This window comes from Ascaphus truei, chromosome 13 (assembly GCF_040206685.1).
Source record: "Ascaphus truei isolate aAscTru1 chromosome 13, aAscTru1.hap1, whole genome shotgun sequence".
NCBI lineage: Eukaryota > Metazoa > Chordata > Amphibia > Anura > Ascaphidae > Ascaphus > Ascaphus truei.
In genome coordinates, this window is record NC_134495.1 from 33,122,407 (window position 1) to 33,140,083 (window position 17,677).

The 17,677-nt window shown below is 43.8% G+C and overlaps 1 protein-coding gene across 3 annotated transcripts in view; it reads left to right on the forward strand.

The window, feature by feature from the left end:
* LOC142465108 (reticulon-4 receptor-like) overlaps positions 1 to 10,145 on the forward strand; it is a 116,634-nt gene extending 106,489 nt beyond the window's left edge. For 2 of the 3 annotated variants that reach the window (XM_075569029.1, XM_075569030.1), the window contains exon 3: positions 8,328 to 10,145. In XM_075569029.1, the coding sequence (XP_075425144.1) occupies positions 8,474 to 9,766 (1,293 nt within the window). In that variant the 5' untranslated portion in view covers positions 8,328 to 8,473 and the 3' untranslated portion in view covers positions 9,767 to 10,145. The remainder of the gene's footprint in view (positions 1 to 8,327) is intronic. The other variant, XM_075569028.1, reaches the window with a different exon arrangement.
* Positions 10,146 to 17,677: the final 7,532 nt, after the last annotated feature.

A 17,677-nucleotide genomic window follows, 5' to 3' on the forward strand; every position in this document is an offset into this window, starting at 1 on the left:
CCCACATACATACACACACTCCCACATACATACACACACTCCCACATACATACACACACTCCCACATACATACACACACTCCCACATACATACACACACTCCCACATACATACACACACTCCCACATACATACACACACTCCCACACATATATACACACACACACACACATATATACACACACACAGGCCGCGACCAGCACCACCACGCTCCCCCGCCCATCTCCTGTTCCGCTCCCACATGAGGGGGCTTCCACCGCTCCCATCACCCGGCGCGCTCTCTGACACGGGACCGGGGGGAAGCGGGGACATGAGGGGGCATCCCCCGCTCCCATCACCCGGCGCGCTCTCTGACGCGGGACCGGGGGGAAGCGGGGGGGGAAGCGGGGACATGAGGGGGCATCCCCTGCTCCCATCACCCGGCACGCTCTCTGATGCGGGACCAGGGGGAAGCGGGGGGGAAGCGGGGACATGAGGGGGCATCCCCCGCTCACATCACCCGCTCACATCACCCGGCGGGCTCTCTGACACGGGACCGGGGGGAAGCGGGGGGGGAGGGAACGGGGACATGAGGGGGCATCCCCCGCTCCCATCACCCGCCGTGCTCTCTGACACGGGACCGGGGGGGGAAGCGGGGGGGGGGGAACGGGGACATGAGGGGGCATCCCCCGCTCCCATCACCCGCTCCCATCACCCGCCGCGCTCTCTGACACGGGACCAGGGGGGAAGCGGGGAGGGGACGGGGGGGGGGAACCGGGACATGAGGGGGCATCCCCCGCTCCCATCACCATAACTGCGGGCAGCAGGAGCACCGGAGAGGGGAGGGAGGTGGAGGAAGGCACAGATAATACTTACTGTGTCCTCCATCCTCCATGGGAAAAAAATGGGCGCTCGTTGGGGGCTGGCTCATATAGAGCCTGGCCGCGCGCCCACAAAGCCTGGGAGCGCGCGCCAATCATCTGTCAGGTAGGGGGAGTTTTTTTTTTTTCAGCCAGCGCGAGCAGGGAAATTTCAGCGCGAGCAGGGAAAATTTAAAAAACAAAACACGTGTTCTGCTTGGGCCAATAGTTACTCGCCTGGGGGTTAAATCCACCCGCCCCGGGCGAGTAAATGTATAGGATTGTCGAACACTGTATATATATATATATATATATATATATATATATATATATATATATATATATATATATATATATAGTGACAAACGCCTCTCTTACGTAGTGCTGCCATCTGTCCGGGGTCTTTATGACACAGTCTTCTAGGATTAACCAAGAGAACATATAGCCAGTAATGGGATTCAGAAATTTTAGTAACAGGTTCTCTCTCGACACGTTTGTTTATTTTGGACAATAATCATCCGTGGAATAGTGTGAGCAATAATCGCAACCCTGGAACAATGATCTGTAAATTCCCGACATTTTTCACACAACCTGTGCTCTATAGTGTTATTTTCGGCACCAAAATAACTAAATATTAATGTGTCTCTGCTAATAAAGGGGTATATTTAGGAGCCCAGGCGCGTAGAGGGTGGGTGCTGTTGTTTGATAGAAAAAAAGGGGGGGTATGAGCCCCTAAGATTGATGCTACAACGTTGCAGCATGTGGATATATATTAAACAGTGGAGTAATACACCGCAGCAACTAGATATAAATAAAATCCAATGAAATCAATAACCTTCTATAATGAACCCATAAACCTAAACGGGGGGCTTTTTAAAGCAAGGCTGGTAGAAGTACAGCGGAGCCCTGTCAGAACAGAGCCCCAAAGTAAATCAGATATCCAGCTACTGCTTGCCTCACCTGCGTCTGGTAGTAGAAGGGTTAAATCAGCTGGCCCGCATGTCCGATGAAGCTGTAAGGCTGCCAGGTGCTGTTTGAGGAAATTTGCTGCTGTTGCTGACTGCGGTGGCGTGCTCCTGCTCGTGAGTAGGTAAACAGGTTTGGTGAGAAGAAACGGCGGTCACTGCTGCTCCACAAAAAGTATACCAACCAGACGTATAAAAACTAAATCATTTTAATGATCAAAAACAAAAAAGAACTTCCACATGGTAGTGTACCTCTAACGCGTTTCGTTCTATACAAGTTGCTAAAGTTCTAGTATAGAACGAAACGCGTTAGAGGTACACTACCATGTGGAAGTTCTTTTTTGTTTTTGATCATTAAAATTATTTCGTTTTTATACGCCTGGTTGGTATACTTTTTGTGGAGCAGCTGTTGTTTGATAGACATGAGGGAAAGGCAGAGAATGAATGAGAAGGGTCCTTTATTCCTGGCCGCGGGGTTTCGTGGCCGCAGGAGAGTTTGCCGCTTGATACTATATAGAAGCAAAGTTGGGGAGAGGGGTGGGGGCGGCTTTGTCTATTCTATGCAAACATCCAGCCGACAGCGTGGCCAAATCCCCCAGCGACCAGTCCCAGTCCCAGCCAGCACTAATGTGAATACCGAATACTGTCATTCTGTATTACAGAAGAAAAGAGTCACTTTGCATTCGCAATGTTTAGCGGTTACAATGTTTTTATTTCTGTGAAACCCCCACACACGGTCATACACAGTAAAAGTATAATCATTTATAAAATAAATCTCTATGCGCCCACTATAATTAAAATAAAAACATATAAAAAGTATAAAAATAGATGAAACTAATGTATTACAAGGGGTTAATGTGCATAGCATTTGCAATGTTTTTTGGGCAGCCGCGTCTTCAGTGAATTTTCCTAGTATACACGTGTTTAAATAATGTATATGTCTTTTATTATTTATACCGTATTTCTCTATGTGCCCATTACGATTAAAATATAGTATAAAAGTGTCTAAATAATAATGATTTTAGACTTCGATAAACATCTTCTGGCTGTCAATTTGGCATTTTGAATTCGGTTAATTAATTATGAAATAATTTACTGTACGCTATTAATAAACAATAATTAAATGTCTCAAGTACAGTATGCGCATATTTAACATATTTAATGGGTGTGCATGCGTTAATATACATTAGTGTGCGCATGCGTTAATGTGTCTATGGAATGCATGTCATTGTGAATGGCAGCTCTACTGTAGAGTTGTACATTACAGTACTGTATGTTAACTTGTGTAACACCTTGAAAATTGGGTTTCAGTGACCCACTGTTGATGCAAGGAGTGTGATGTATGTAGATGCTCGAGTCTGTCGTGTAGTTGGGATGTAGGCACATCTCGATTTTGGAGTTGGTTGGTCCATACTGGTAATGGGACAGGTAGTCAGACAGAGACAGATACTCAGGTTGGGGCAGGTACTCAGGGCTTTCCATGATTAACTTATCCCAAAAGCCTACAAAGAAGTTAATATAAGCATAAAATGACAGTACTTACTCCCCTTGGTCACCTTAGTGCAGGGGTGCGCAAACTTCTTTATCTGCGCCCCCCGTGCCTGCTCTGCCCCGGGCCGCGCCCCCCCTTACCTTGAATGCGGCATCAAATGACGCTGTGGGGTCATGTGACATCCTGTGACTCACGGCGTCATTTGACGCCCGTCGACATGGAGACGCGTGAACGCAAGGCCTGGTAAGTCAATTTACAGAGGCTTCGTGCTGAATAGCACGGGGCCTCTGTAACCGCTGCGCCCCCTTTAAAATCGCTGCGCCCCCCAGTTTGCCACTCAAAGGTACCCTCCCGCATAAAAACCCTCCCTAAAGCAACTGCACCCTTAATCCATGAAAGAGTAGATCACTGAAATAAGGACGGATATATAAGCCCCTTGCCCCATTTCAGGGCAAAACAATGGCCCTGAGGTAGTTGGAAGATGCACCCCATTTCTGGGAAGGCCAATACTTAACACCACCATCATTTCAAGAGAACAGACTAATGAAAGCCAAATGTCAGTTGGTGGTACCTAGTATGTACCGGGCACAGTTGCTGCACTTAGCACATGCGATCCCGCTGGTGGGGCATCAGGGGGTTACCCATACGAGAGCCAGGCTGAACCAGAATTTCTACTGCCAGGCGCGAGAGTTGTTAGGAAGGTATGGGGGTCTGTTCACGGAAAAGACAAGATGGAGTCACCTCACTGATCACCCTGTCAATATTGGTTATGCTATGTAAGTCTACATACTGGGTGTCTGGGACGATGCTGAGCCTGGAGAAGGAGATTTCAGAGATGTTGGAGATGGGGATGATCTTAAGGTCACAGAGTCCCTGGGCCTCGGCGGTAGTCCTTGTCCTCAAAAAGGACAGAACCACCAGATTCTGCGTGGACTACCGGCAGTTACATAGCCGGAGGTACTGGCAGATCCCATTGACCTAGGAGGCGCGGGAGAAGTTGCCTTCATCACGCCGAGTAGCTTGTATGAATTTTTGGTCATGCAATTTGGGACTTGGATGACCTGGTAGTCATTAGTAACTCCTCGCCTGACAACCTTATTCATGTAGCTGCTGTCCTAGCACACATCCAGGAGGCCAGACTCACGTTAAAGCCAGCCAAGTGCCAAATATGGATGGCAGAGGTTGTATACCTCGGCACAGGCTAGTTAAAGGGCATCTTAAGCCTGAGCCCACCAAGGTGGAAACCATTGTGGGGTGGCTGGTTCACAAGACCCAGAAACATGTGATAGCATTTCTGGGGACCGCCAGGTATTACCGCAAGTTTGTACCCAACTACAGTGCCCTGGCCAAACCCCTGACTGACCTGACTAAAAGGCGGCTCCCTCGCATGGTAACCTTGTCATCGGAGTGTGAGTGCCTTCTCCGCTCTCAAAGCTGCCCTAGCAAGAGCTCCGATCCTGGCAGCTCTCGACTATGATAGGTGGTTCCTGATTTAGATCGATGCCTCTAACTTTGCCGTTAGTGTAGTTAGGTGGGTGCTGATCGTGTACCTGAGTCGCAAGTTACTAGATCGGGAGGCTGCTTATGCTACGATCGAGAAGGAGTTCTTGGTTGCAGTGGGTCGCAGGGGATAATGGAAAGCTGCTGTGGTGGAGTCTAGCCCTACAGGAGTATAGCCATCGTATAGCACAAGAAGGGGAGTGATCACGGCAATGCTGATGGACTTTCCCTGCAGGATGATCCGGGAATGGCTAAGCTCAGACCTTCAAGCATCAATCTTGGGGTGTCAACCTATTGGGATTGCTACCCCAGAGCTCTCCGCTTAAGGGGGGAGGTGTGATGGTAGGGGTAGATTTGACTGCTTTGAATAAAGGTTAAGCTCACCATTACCCCTACCTGTCAATAATATAATGTAAACTATCAATGTTTACTGTGCCCACGTTGAGCTGATCTTTTGTGTAGCCTGGTTCCAGAACTTCAGGGACCAGGGGTTAACTTTGTGTTCAGGATGTAATGTTGCGAGATTTCTGCAGCCAGACTAATCGCCCATCGGATTAACACAGCATGGGTCGCTGTGTTTGAGTGGGACTCACCTCCCTGTAGGATTCACACAGCGTGAGTCCATTCAAATGCAGGTACCCCTGCTGTGTAAATTCGATGGGCCATTAGTCTGGCTGCAGAAATCTCACAGAAATCTTGCAGCATTGCTGTGAGATAGCCACAGATTTTCCTAGGCAAGTTGTCTAATACAAGTAGCTGCATTTGTATGTTGCATTTAATCCACCAATCAGGGGGCCAAGTAACATTTGAGGCACCTGCCATTGACCCGCCCTATGTATATCCATGATGTCACTATGGTGTATAAAAGGGGGGGGGATTGTTAGTAATTCCAGTTCCAGGCATAAGTTCATTAGGTTCCAGAGTTCCTGGGTTCCTGTTGGACAAAGTTAGACACTGGGGACATAACGGGGAAAACTTCCTGACGGAGGTCAACACACATAGGCCTGTAGGGTGTTCCCCAGTTACCCTGGTTGGGGGAGTGTGTGTTTTATGTGTTGGACAGATGTGGATACCATTTTCCAATAAGTTCATTTTTAATAATTAGTAGTAGTTCTGTCTGGTGAATTGATCCCTGGTGTACTTGTCCTGATCTCCTGTGATACTGCCTATTTAATATGACAGTAATTTGTTACTTTTACAACACTGTTTTATTATAGCAACATTGACTAAAAACTGACAAAGTATAGCAAACTATTTAGTTGGTTTGAGCGTAAAGGTTAATATAGGCTAGCTGTACACCAACATCCAGTCTTTAGTCTGCTCAAAAATTGATCCTAGCAAACAAAGGGACTGTAGCTTCCTATGTCAACCTCTAATTAATGTGACTAAAATGACTGCCTATTGAATATAAGTGATAGGTTACTTTTATAGCAATGTTTCTATTTGGCAACAGTAACAATAAATTGACACGTGCAGCCAACTCTGCTCATCCAGACTACTAGTTGGCTTTAAGGTTACGCAAACTGGGGGATGCGCCCCCCAAGATTTTCTGGGGGGGGGACAGTGGGTACAGAGGTCCCGCGCTTTTCCCCATGGCATTTAAATTAAATGTCGGAGAGCGGGCACAAGGCCTCTCTTTGTATCTTCCCCTTCCTGGTCGCCGGCGGCTTCCAGTGATGCATCGCCATGATAACGCGGCATCAAATGAAGCCACGGGGTAATTTAGCCTATAATAGTAATAATCCAATCAGAACAGGGCATTACTGGCCAATAATGCCCTGCTGGGTTAAAGACCCTTGGCTTCGCCTCGGGATTTCAACTCTTCCAGCCAGGGCATTATTGGCCAGTAATGCCCTGTTGTGAGGGGATTATTACTATTATAGGCTAAATGTAGTCTTTTTTCATAAATAATAGACACTTTTGTATAGTTATATAGATTTTTTTAATTAAAATAAAATAGTAAATACATTAAAGGACCTCTATAAAACACTTACACTGCAGTTATCTATATCCACACATTGCCGCCCCCTCTGTGTGCACACACACACACACAACACACTGTAGCTCTACACACAAACAACAGATACACATACACACAACACAAACTGCTGTTATACACAAACTCTGTATCTACATCCAAACTCTGCTGCTGCTGCTGCTGCTGCTGCTGCTGCTGCTGCTGCTGCTGCTGCTGCTGCTGCTGCTGCTGCTGCTGCTGCTACACAAACATACAAGAGCACCACACACACTGCAGCTCTACATACACAAGCTGCAGCTACACACACAAACAAACTATGCAGCTACACATACACAAACTCTGCAGCACACACACACTCTACAGCAGACACACACACAAACTCTGTAGCTATACAGACACACACAAACTCTGCCGCAGACACACACACACTCCCTGCAGCAGACACACACACACACAATCTCTGCAGCTACACACACACACACAAACTCTGCAGCACACACACACACAAACTCTGCAGCAGACACACACACACACAAACTCTGCAGCAGACACAACTCTGCAGCAGACACTCACAACTCTGCAGCAGACACACACAAACTCTGCAGCAGACACACACTAGATAGACAGAAACTGCAGCTACAAACAAACTCTGCAGACAGACACTTACTTTGCAGCTACAAGCACACTCTTCCCCCTCCTCAATCAACTGTGTCCATGGAGCTGTGTTCACGGAGGGAGGGGGAGGAGTCACTGCCTTGCTGTTGCTTCCTGAGCAATCCCCTGTCCTGTCTGAGAGCTGTTCCTGCCTCCTGGCCAATCCCCTGCCCTGCCTCAGAGCTGTTCTGACAAAGGAAAAAGCTGATTGGCTAGAAATAAACACTTTGCAAGCTGCCAAAAATTCCGGGCATTACTGAATGAATAATGCCTGGAATTTTAACAAGAGAGCAGGGATTTCAAAATGCCCGGAATTTTACAGCTTTAGCCTATAATTATCAATTACTTGTGTCTGCAAAAATGTGTACAAAACACAACATCAATCGCTTTTAATGGGGTGAGGATGTTCATACACTACTCTTTTACAATTGGGAGACTTAGATTCATAGCTCTGATCTTTTTCATGGAGAAGACAAATTCTTATATTCCGGGCATGACATTTTTTTAAAACCTTAAGGATTCTTTCAAACACACTTGCACACGCACAGAATCAGACATATCATTTTTTTCTCTTGACACATGATATTTCTTTTTACATGAGCTATGCACCATTTTAAATTAATAGCCTCCGTAGAAAAACCTTTGGTTGCAGGGTACATAGACAAATAGATGCAAAATAAATGCAAAACTGATAAACACAGCATGGTTTTTAATTTCGAGACAGGTGTTTTTCTTGATCCATGATAAATGAGTGCTGATTGCTTTCATTTGATTTCATGTGTTTTTTGTTAGATTGTATATAAAAAAAAAACAGATACAGAATATTGTTAAGCAAACAACAAAAGTATAAGGCTTTACAACATACAGATATTTTAATTATTTTCTTTCTTTTTTTTTATAGGAGGTAAACTGCTGTTTCTTGTCCTTTGCATCAGCATCAAATTTAAAGTGGAATCGTGTCCAGAAGCGTGTTTGTGTTACAATGAACCGAAGATCACAATCAGTTGTCAGCAGCAAAGACTTACTTTAATTCCATCATATATACCAATGCAAACTCAACGGATCTTTCTCCACAACAACAAAATAACTTTCGTGAGATCAACTAGCTTCACCTCCTGCCAAAATTTGACCATTTTATGGATTCATTCAAATAATATAAGCCACATTGAGTCTGGAGCATTTTATGGATTACACAAAATGGAAGAACTAGACATGAGTGACAATTTAAACCTTAAAATCATCGCCCCACTCACTTTTAGAGGTCTCGTTCAGCTACATACGTTACACCTTAATCGCTGTGGTCTTCAAGAACTACACCCTGGAATTTTCCAAGGACTTTTTACATTGCAGTACCTATATCTTCAAGACAACAACTTGCAGTTTTTGCACGACGATATCTTTGCAGATCTGGGAAATCTCACGTTCTTGTTCCTCTATGGAAATAAACTTAATAGTTTATCTGAAAATGTATTTAGTGGTCTAATAAACTTAGATAGGCTGTTATTACATCAGAACCGGCTGGACTTGGTTCATCGCAGAACTTTTCATGATCTAAAGAAAGTGACAACTCTATATTTATTTAACAACAACTTGACAGTTCTTAGGGGAGAAATAATGAAACCTTTGGTTTCACTTCAGTATTTACGTCTGAATGGAAACCAATGGATCTGTGACTGTAGAGCTAAGTCCCTGTGGAATTGGTTGAAACAATTTAAAGGCTCATCATCAGAGCTGGAGTGCTATTTTCCTATAAACCTGGCAGGAATTGATCTTAAAAGACTCCAGAGCAGTGACATTGATGGATGTGCTCACTTTACAACAAATCAGATGAGAACAGATATATTTAGTTCTAATACCAAATCTGGGAAACAAGCTGCTACTGAAACACCCTTAAATGCCGAAGAAAGCTTTGAAAACTGTTGCCGGCCTAACAGTGATCACTCCCTATTTTCCGGCACCCACGCTAAACCAGGCCCGTCTTCTCATACCAGTAAACTCTCGCCAAACAATCCTATAAAAGACAAAGAGAATATTTCCAAATCAAAAATGATTGGCAGTGTTGACCTTAAAAGAAACAGAACATATAAGCAGATAAATGACTCCCCTTTTGGAACATTTACAAGCCAAGTGGACAGTCCCACTACCAAGATGAAGCAAAACAACATTATTGATTTGGTTGAACTTACGACAGTCCCAACCAAAAAAAGACACCCTTGTTTGAAAAAGGTGAAGTCCAAATCACAGTGCCGATTTTTTCAACCCGGAACAAGTTCAGCATTACGGTTTACCAGAAATCTCCCACTTATTCATCTGTGTTGGATCCTAATTCTATACCTTTAAAGTCTATAATTTTATGTGTTATGAAATTGTCAGTGAAAAATGATGACTGAGCTTCATAAAAAGTTGGGGGGGAAAAAATGTTCTCTACAAAAACAGCTTCACAAAAGATACATGGATATTTTTTTAAGGTTGTGTACTATGAGTTTATAGACTAAACTCCTCATATTGGAAAGGAAAATGTTGATGTAAAAGTCAAATGCAAAAATGTGCTCAACGCTAATGTTTTGCCTTTGTTTGTAATTACAAATTGTATTTATTAATGATTAAAAGTGTAAATTGTAAAATATGCTATTTGTCTTCACTGCTTCTGAATAATATAATTAACTGTAATTAGTTATTTCATTATTTACCTAAGCATTCTCCATGTATACATATAGACATGTATTTTATTTTATTTATGCTGAAATATAAATCAAGTCAATAAAATGAACATTTTCTTTTTTCCTAAATTGTCCTAATCTGTATTTAGAAACTACTATCTATAACTGCAAAAGGAAAAATATGTTACCTGAACATTATTATTTGTCTGTGAAACTGAAAGGTTTATTATAAAACGGAAGAAAAAAACACCTAGAAAATGTATTCTAATGACTGCAATAGGATAGGAAACTTTAATAATGTATTTAAATTAAAAGCGTTGAATGAGTTATATATATATATATATATATATATATATATATATATATATATATATATATATATATACAGTGGTCGACAAATCACCAAAAAATCTACTCGCCACACAAAAAAATCTACTCGCCACCTAGTATCAAACGTGTGCTGCTTGGGCCAATAGGAGCTCGCCACGATGTTAAATCTACTCGCCCGGGGCGAGCAAATGTATAGGTTTGTCGAACACTGTATATATATGAAAAAGATATGCAGGCTCCATAGCATAACTCTGTTATACAATTTAATAACGGGTTAAAAAGAGACAGTCACCAGGACTAGCACTCAGAAGGGGAGAGTTAAACAGTCATTACAATGAATGACATAATAACATGTTAACCCAGTTCTTAAGGCTAAAGCAATGTAATTTGTATTAAACCTCTATACGAACTATGTAATTATGATGGATATAACTATGTTTCATGATAAACTCTCAAACTAGATGTGTATAACAATAAATACTGTTATGCTTTGTCTAGACACTAATATAATCGTACAGTATGTGCAAGAGATGTTGATACTGTATGCAATAAAAAAAATCCCTACAGTACAGTATATGAATTATATTACAATTAAATTGTAATATCTAATAAAAGTGCACACTATGATGTCCAATGACAGTATGCAAATAAAAATATGTAAAAACATAAAATTAACATTGACGTTTGTTGTATTTGCCTGCATGAGATTGCAAGCAAAAATAAAAACAGAAACAAACAATAACAAATTGGTATCACTCAGAGGGCATTAAGTGTCTGAGAATCTTATTGCATCTATTGTTTAGGCACATTATCACCGGTGGGTCTTAATGAGTGTTTAGACACCGGCATTTTGGTTTAGAGTGCCCATTCAAATCGATCCAACATCAGTCACATGAATTTCCACTATTGAATACATGTTGTTGTTGCTGTTCCTCTTCCTCGTATCGCTGCTAGACAGGCTACTTTTAGCTGTTCTCATACATTCTGCATCTGATTACACTATAAACACCTCATGTTCGCCATTACATTTCGGCCTTAGATTCCTGAAGCTCATTCAAATCTACTTGCCTCAATTCAATTTGTTATTGTTTGTTTCTGTTTTTATTTTTGCTTGCAATCTCATGCAGGCAAATACAACAAGCATCAATGTTAATTTTATGTTTTTACATATTTTTATTTGCATACTGTCATTGGACACCATAGTGTGAACTTTTATTAGATATTACAATTGAATTGCAAATTAACATACTGTAAGGATTTTTTTATTGCATACAGTATCAACATCTCTTGCTCATACTGTATAATTATATTAGTGTCTTGTCAAATCCTAACAGTATTTATTGTTATACACACTACAGTAGTTGTCAACTAGTTTGGGAATTTATCATGAAACATAGTTATATCCAACATAACTACAAAGCCTGTATAGCGGTTTAATACAACTTACATTGCTTTAGCCTTAAGAACTGGGTTAACGTGTTATTATGTAATTCATTGTAATGACTTCAGCTGATTTTTCCATTTGTATTGTCCGTTGCCGAGCAATGGAGGCTATTTAAACTTACTGCCACAGCCACCGCCTGCCAATCAGCCCCTGAGAAAGTCACTCACGTGACGAAACATGTTGGGACGCTTGCTGACGTGGCTGATGTTCGCCATGAGAGACGGAGATAACAGGCGGAAGCGAGTTCCACTACAGCAAATGTTTGCAGGTGGCGCGCTCGTGGAAACAGGCCGTAATTTGCCGGTATTGGGGGCCTCATGACCTTCGTCCGTGGCTTCATCACATCTGAGATGGCTCCACTCCGAGGTTCGCTCCAGCAGTATCAGACGGCTAACCCTCTGCGCACTGCCACTGTACCTGATCTCCATCCCGTTTTGGTGACGTCTCTACTGCAGAGATTTTCTCTGAAATGCCTGTTTTTACTCTCCCCTTGTGAGTGCTAGTCGAGATAGATGCCTCTTTTTAACCCTTTAATAAATTGTATATCCGAGTTATGCTATGGAACATGCACTTTTTTCTCTTTATTCTTTGTAGGTATCCAGGTGATATGGCTATATCACTCAGAAGCTGCAGTTAACCCCATAAGGATCTTGATCCGGAATTGGACTTCTCGTTTACTTGTTCACTGAACACTACTGGAACTGGTTTGGGACACTGTTGTCATTACCATTGGTTATATCTAATCACGATATATGCACTTTTTGTCCTTCAACATTAATTCACTTTCTATACCATATATACTTAGGTGTTATTTTATTTCATTCATGATTAGTGCACCAGTTCACACAATCATACACAACACATTTGTATAGCACTACCCAATTGTTTTTGGTTTTTGTTTTGTGTGTATATATGTATATATAGCAAATGGAATATATATATATTTTTTCAATACATATATTGCATTAAATAAAATATTTATTCTACATACTCTTTAAAGTTAATTTACATATATAATTATTTAAATAAGTCAAAAGAATTGGGATCACAGGTAGGTGCAAAAGTTTACCATTCATCTAATAAATGTACCTACGGTTTTGGATAGAGTATAAGAGGATAAGTTAAAAATTCTGTTCCTAAAAGTTTTTGTGTTTTATAAAACTATAGACAGGGCTCTTGTTGTTTGATCTGTTTAGAGAATCCTCTTGCTCCACTTGAAAAGTTCAACCTACAGTATACTATATTTAGACAACAGATACTTAGCCTATATTTGTATTTAAAGTATATTGATCGAGAAGAAAGAGAAAAAAAGAGCGAGACATTATTAAATGATATCTCATAAGGGGGAAATAAATTCTTTCTTGACTGAAAATATTGGCCATCAGATTGCTCCCTTGATCAACATCCTTCCCATGTTTACTTATTTGTTATATCCCTGTATACCTTACCTTTATTAAAAGATATCCAAACTTTTTTGAAGATATCTATTGTATCTGCCATCACAGTCTCTATGGGTAAATAATTCCACAGTCTAACTGCAATTACTGTAAAGATCCTTTTGTTTGTTGTTGGGGAAATCTCCTTTCCTCCATCCATAAGAGATGACCCTGTGTCATGTGTACTACCCTTGGGATGAATAGTTCTTTAGAAAGCTACTCATATTGACTCCAAATATATATGTATATAGTTATCATATCCCCTCTTAGACACCTCTTTTAAAATTTAAACAAATCTAATTTAGCTCTCCTCGGTCAGTTTTTCCATCCCCATATTCATTTGGTGTCTCCTCTCTGCACTTTTTCTAGTTCCAAATGTCTTTTTTAAGGAGTGGTGTCCAAAAGTCTACTCCATATTCAAGGTGTGGCCTTACTAATTCTTTTTTACAGTGGTATAGTTATGCTTCCTTCCCTTCCATCCATTCCCCGTTTAATGCAAGATAAGATTTTATTTGTCTTTGCAGCTACTGCATAACATTGGACACTATTGCTAAGCCTGCGGTCTACAAGCACTCCTAAATCCTTCTCCATCAAGGGTTGACCTAATTTTTCCTCGTTTAATTTGTAAATCACTTGATAATTCTTGCTTCCCAAATGTACAGTATAACCTTACATTTATCTGTATTAAACCTCATCTGCCATTTAAATGTCGACTTTCCAGTCTATGCAAGTGCTTTTGGAGAGAAATTACTGCTGCGGCCGAGTTTATTCGAGCATTTGCCCGTTCTCGGCCGCAGCAGTAACCTGGCGCGCGCCGGAGGGTGCCGGGCGCGCGCCGAAGCCTCGGAGGAGAGGCCCGCCGATCGGGGCTTCCCCCTCTCCTTACCGGGTCCTCCGGGTCCCCCGGAACGTCCCGCCGCCGTCCTAACATCCGCGCGACACCAGGGCTCCCTCGGGGAGCCCTGGGAACGCGTACAGGCGGCACAGGCACCCGATGATGTGTGACCGCGCATCGGTGATGCGCGGCACGCTGAGGGAGTGCGGCTCGCAAGCCGGGACATATCCCGGCTTGCGGAATGAGCCGTACTCGAATTAAGTGTGCCGCCTGTGTACATCCTTCTCTGATTTTACTACCTTGCACAATTTAGTGTCATCAGAAAAGATGGAGACAATGTGAATTCCACTATGGCGCAAGAGAGTGAAGTCACACCCCCCTGAGATCCTGCAGCCTCACTGCTCCTACAAACATCAGCGGCTTTGTGACAGGGTGAATGAACGTCACCAGCCATATGCCTGGAAAACCTATGTTTAGACTTGCAGTGCAGCAGTGACGAGGTTAAATTGAGAAGGGCTGCTTAATTAGTCTGACCCCAGCTGCATAATCAAGGTGTTAAAACCCCAGGCTGTACACACATGCAAGAGAGCTGGTGAGGAGACAGGACTGAAAGTGCTGAAGAGATTACTGCTGTAAGGTCTGTGGTGCAAAGTACATGTGTGATGAACTGTCTGTCTCCTGCATATAAAGAGAAGCTATTTTGTTCTGTCTGCTAAAAATAAGCTATTTTGTTTTGTCTGCTGAAGAAGAAGCTATTTTCTTTTGTTTGCTGATGAAAAGCTATTTGTTTTTGGTGTGCTGTATGTTTTAAGTCTCAAATAAATAAACCTTATCCAAAGAACCCGCATGTGTGGTTGCATGTACCCTGCAACATATGGTGTCAAGAAGTGCCGGGATTTTGAAAGGCCCCTGCAGTTAAAGGGACACACACACACAAGAATGAGAAAAATTGAAGAATTTTTAAAAGAGTTTCTGTGCGAGCAGACCAGACAGCAGGGACAGTTGATGCAGGAGCAGGCCCGGCTACAAGCAGAGAGAGATGAAAGACTATTGCAGCAGCAAACCCAGCTCCTAACCCAGCAGCAGGCAGCACAGGAGGAGCGGATAGCCAAGCTGCTGACCCAATTCCAGTGGTCTGCCAGTCCAGAACTTGCAAACAAACCCCCGGTACTCCTGAGGAAAATGGCTCAGAACGAGGATCCAGAGGCTTTTTTACTGACATTTGAAAGGGTTGCCAAAGCTCAGGGCTGGGCTGCAGATCGCTGGGCCACTGCTTTAGCACCGCTCCTTATAGGAGAAGCCCAGGCCTCATATCAGGGCCTCCCTGCAGATCAGGCAATGGACTACCGACAAGTAAAAGACGCCATACTGGATCTGGTGAAAAAAGAGAATTAAAGTGCGCAACTATTATAAACGTGACGTGATTAATTGTGACAAAAAGGTAAATTAAATTACGTGACCTTGAACAGAGCGTCTGCAGCTGCGATGGAGGGGGGGCTCAGGGACCCCCTGGAGCTAACAGATAAATACAAAAAAGACACAGCGCACAACGCTCATAGTGCATTAAAAATTATATTCACATATACAAAAAATGTGTGAGTAATGTGCGTACATCAAATGCAGTAACAACAAGCAGTTTCGGGATATGTTACCCAACGCCTCTGGAGACCGGATTAGGTGTCCTCACAGGGGTAGAAATGCTGATCTCTGGTGCAGGGTCCAAGTGGGGTAGATGCACAACCTCTGCTGGTCCTTGCTCCCCAGAGCACGAGTAGAACGGGAGCTGTTGGCCCATGCAGTGCTTTTGCAAAGCAAAACTGAGCATCAGCTGGGCGCTGGCACTCTCCTCCGTGTGAAACACTTCCTGGTTGATGACGTCACCAAGGGGAGTCGCCGATTTCGGCGCCGTTCAAACTCAGACAGCTCGCGCAGTAGGGTGCTAGTTGAAAGGTAGAGCACTTGTCCAGAATGACCTACGCGTTTCGAAACCAACAGGTTTCTGAGGAGCAGGCGAGTGTCCTGGACCCGATGGATCTGACCCCACCGGCACTTGCGGATGCCCAAAGAGGGAGGTCGGATCAACGGGGAACCTACGGCCCATCCACGCGCAACTGCCAAGTCCAACGGAAGGAGCAGTCGTTCCAGCAAGGGCGGAGTCCAAATGCTGGTCTCCACCGAAACCCTCATCTACTTCCTGATGTCGGCTCGTCACAAAATGAGAGGAGCTTCCGAGGATGTCGCCCACGGGACCCACCGGGTGCCTGGTCTCCAGTGTCTGGTCCAGCAGAGCACTATCCACGGCCCCCTCCTACAAGGGATCCCTATCCATGTTCTGCCTGCGGAGAGCAAGGCCACCGGCATGTGGACTGTCCACGGATGGATTGTTCATTCGGCAGGACCGTCGCCTCGGCCTTCACAAGAGAGGACTACAGGCCCTGGCTACTTCCAGCCCAGGTTGGGGGAAAAAACATCCAGGCCCTTGTAGATTCGGGCTCTGGGAAAACTCTGGTCTTCCAGGGACTGTTACCGCCTAACGTGTGTTCTTTTGACTCTCCATGGACCATAGAATGTATACACGGCGATGTAAGACGTTATCCGACGGCCAAAATCCGGCTACAGGTAAAGGGTCAGGAGGCCTACCTCGAAATAGGAGTCGCTCCTTGGCTCCCTGCCCCCCGTTGTACTCGGCCGGGATTGGCCTTTATTTTCAGACCTAATGGCACCAGTCTCTCACGAGGAGCCTTATTCTGTGGCTCAGGAGAACCCTGGCAAACTGTTCCCTTTCACGGAAGACCTTTTCCCCAGCCGACACCAGGTTCCAAAGACTTGGAAGCAAAGACGCTCCGACAAACAGGACTGGTTGCAGAAATCTGGGTCTCAAGGTGACCATTCTAGTCGCCAGAGGTCACAAGTGATGGCTGGGGAGGGCCAGAGGGAGGGAGATATGGGCCGTGGAGATTTACCAGACCTATACCTCCCTGACTTTCGCTAGAGGCAAAGGGAAGACCCAGTCCTTGCTAGACAGTATGACAAGGTGGTAAAAATTGATGAGCAGATTTTAAATGCACAGGGGGTGATAGTATTCCCCCATTTTGAATGATCAAATGATATCCTGTATAGGGTGAATAGGCAGACACAAACAGGGGAGGTCACCCTGGTTCCTCTACCCTTGGTGTCAGCCCCTTTGGTTCCTCTACCCTTGGTGTCAGTTCCCTTTGAGAGGATTGGGGTAGACTTGGTAGGACCTCTAGAACCTTCTGCGAAAGGACACAGGTTTATTCTTGTAATACAGTAGTTGACTATGCAACAAGGTATCCTGAGGCATTCCCCCTGAGAACAGCAATGGCGAAGCAAGTAGCCAACAAGTTGTTGGAGCTATTCTCACGGGTTGGACTTCCCCAGGTTATGTTGACAGACCAAGGTACAAATTTTATGGCTAAACTGATGCAGGATGTCTTAAAATTACTGGAGGTCAAGTCGGTTCGGACATCGGTCTACCATCCACAGACTGTGGATTGGTGGAAAGATTTAACCGAACTCTAAATG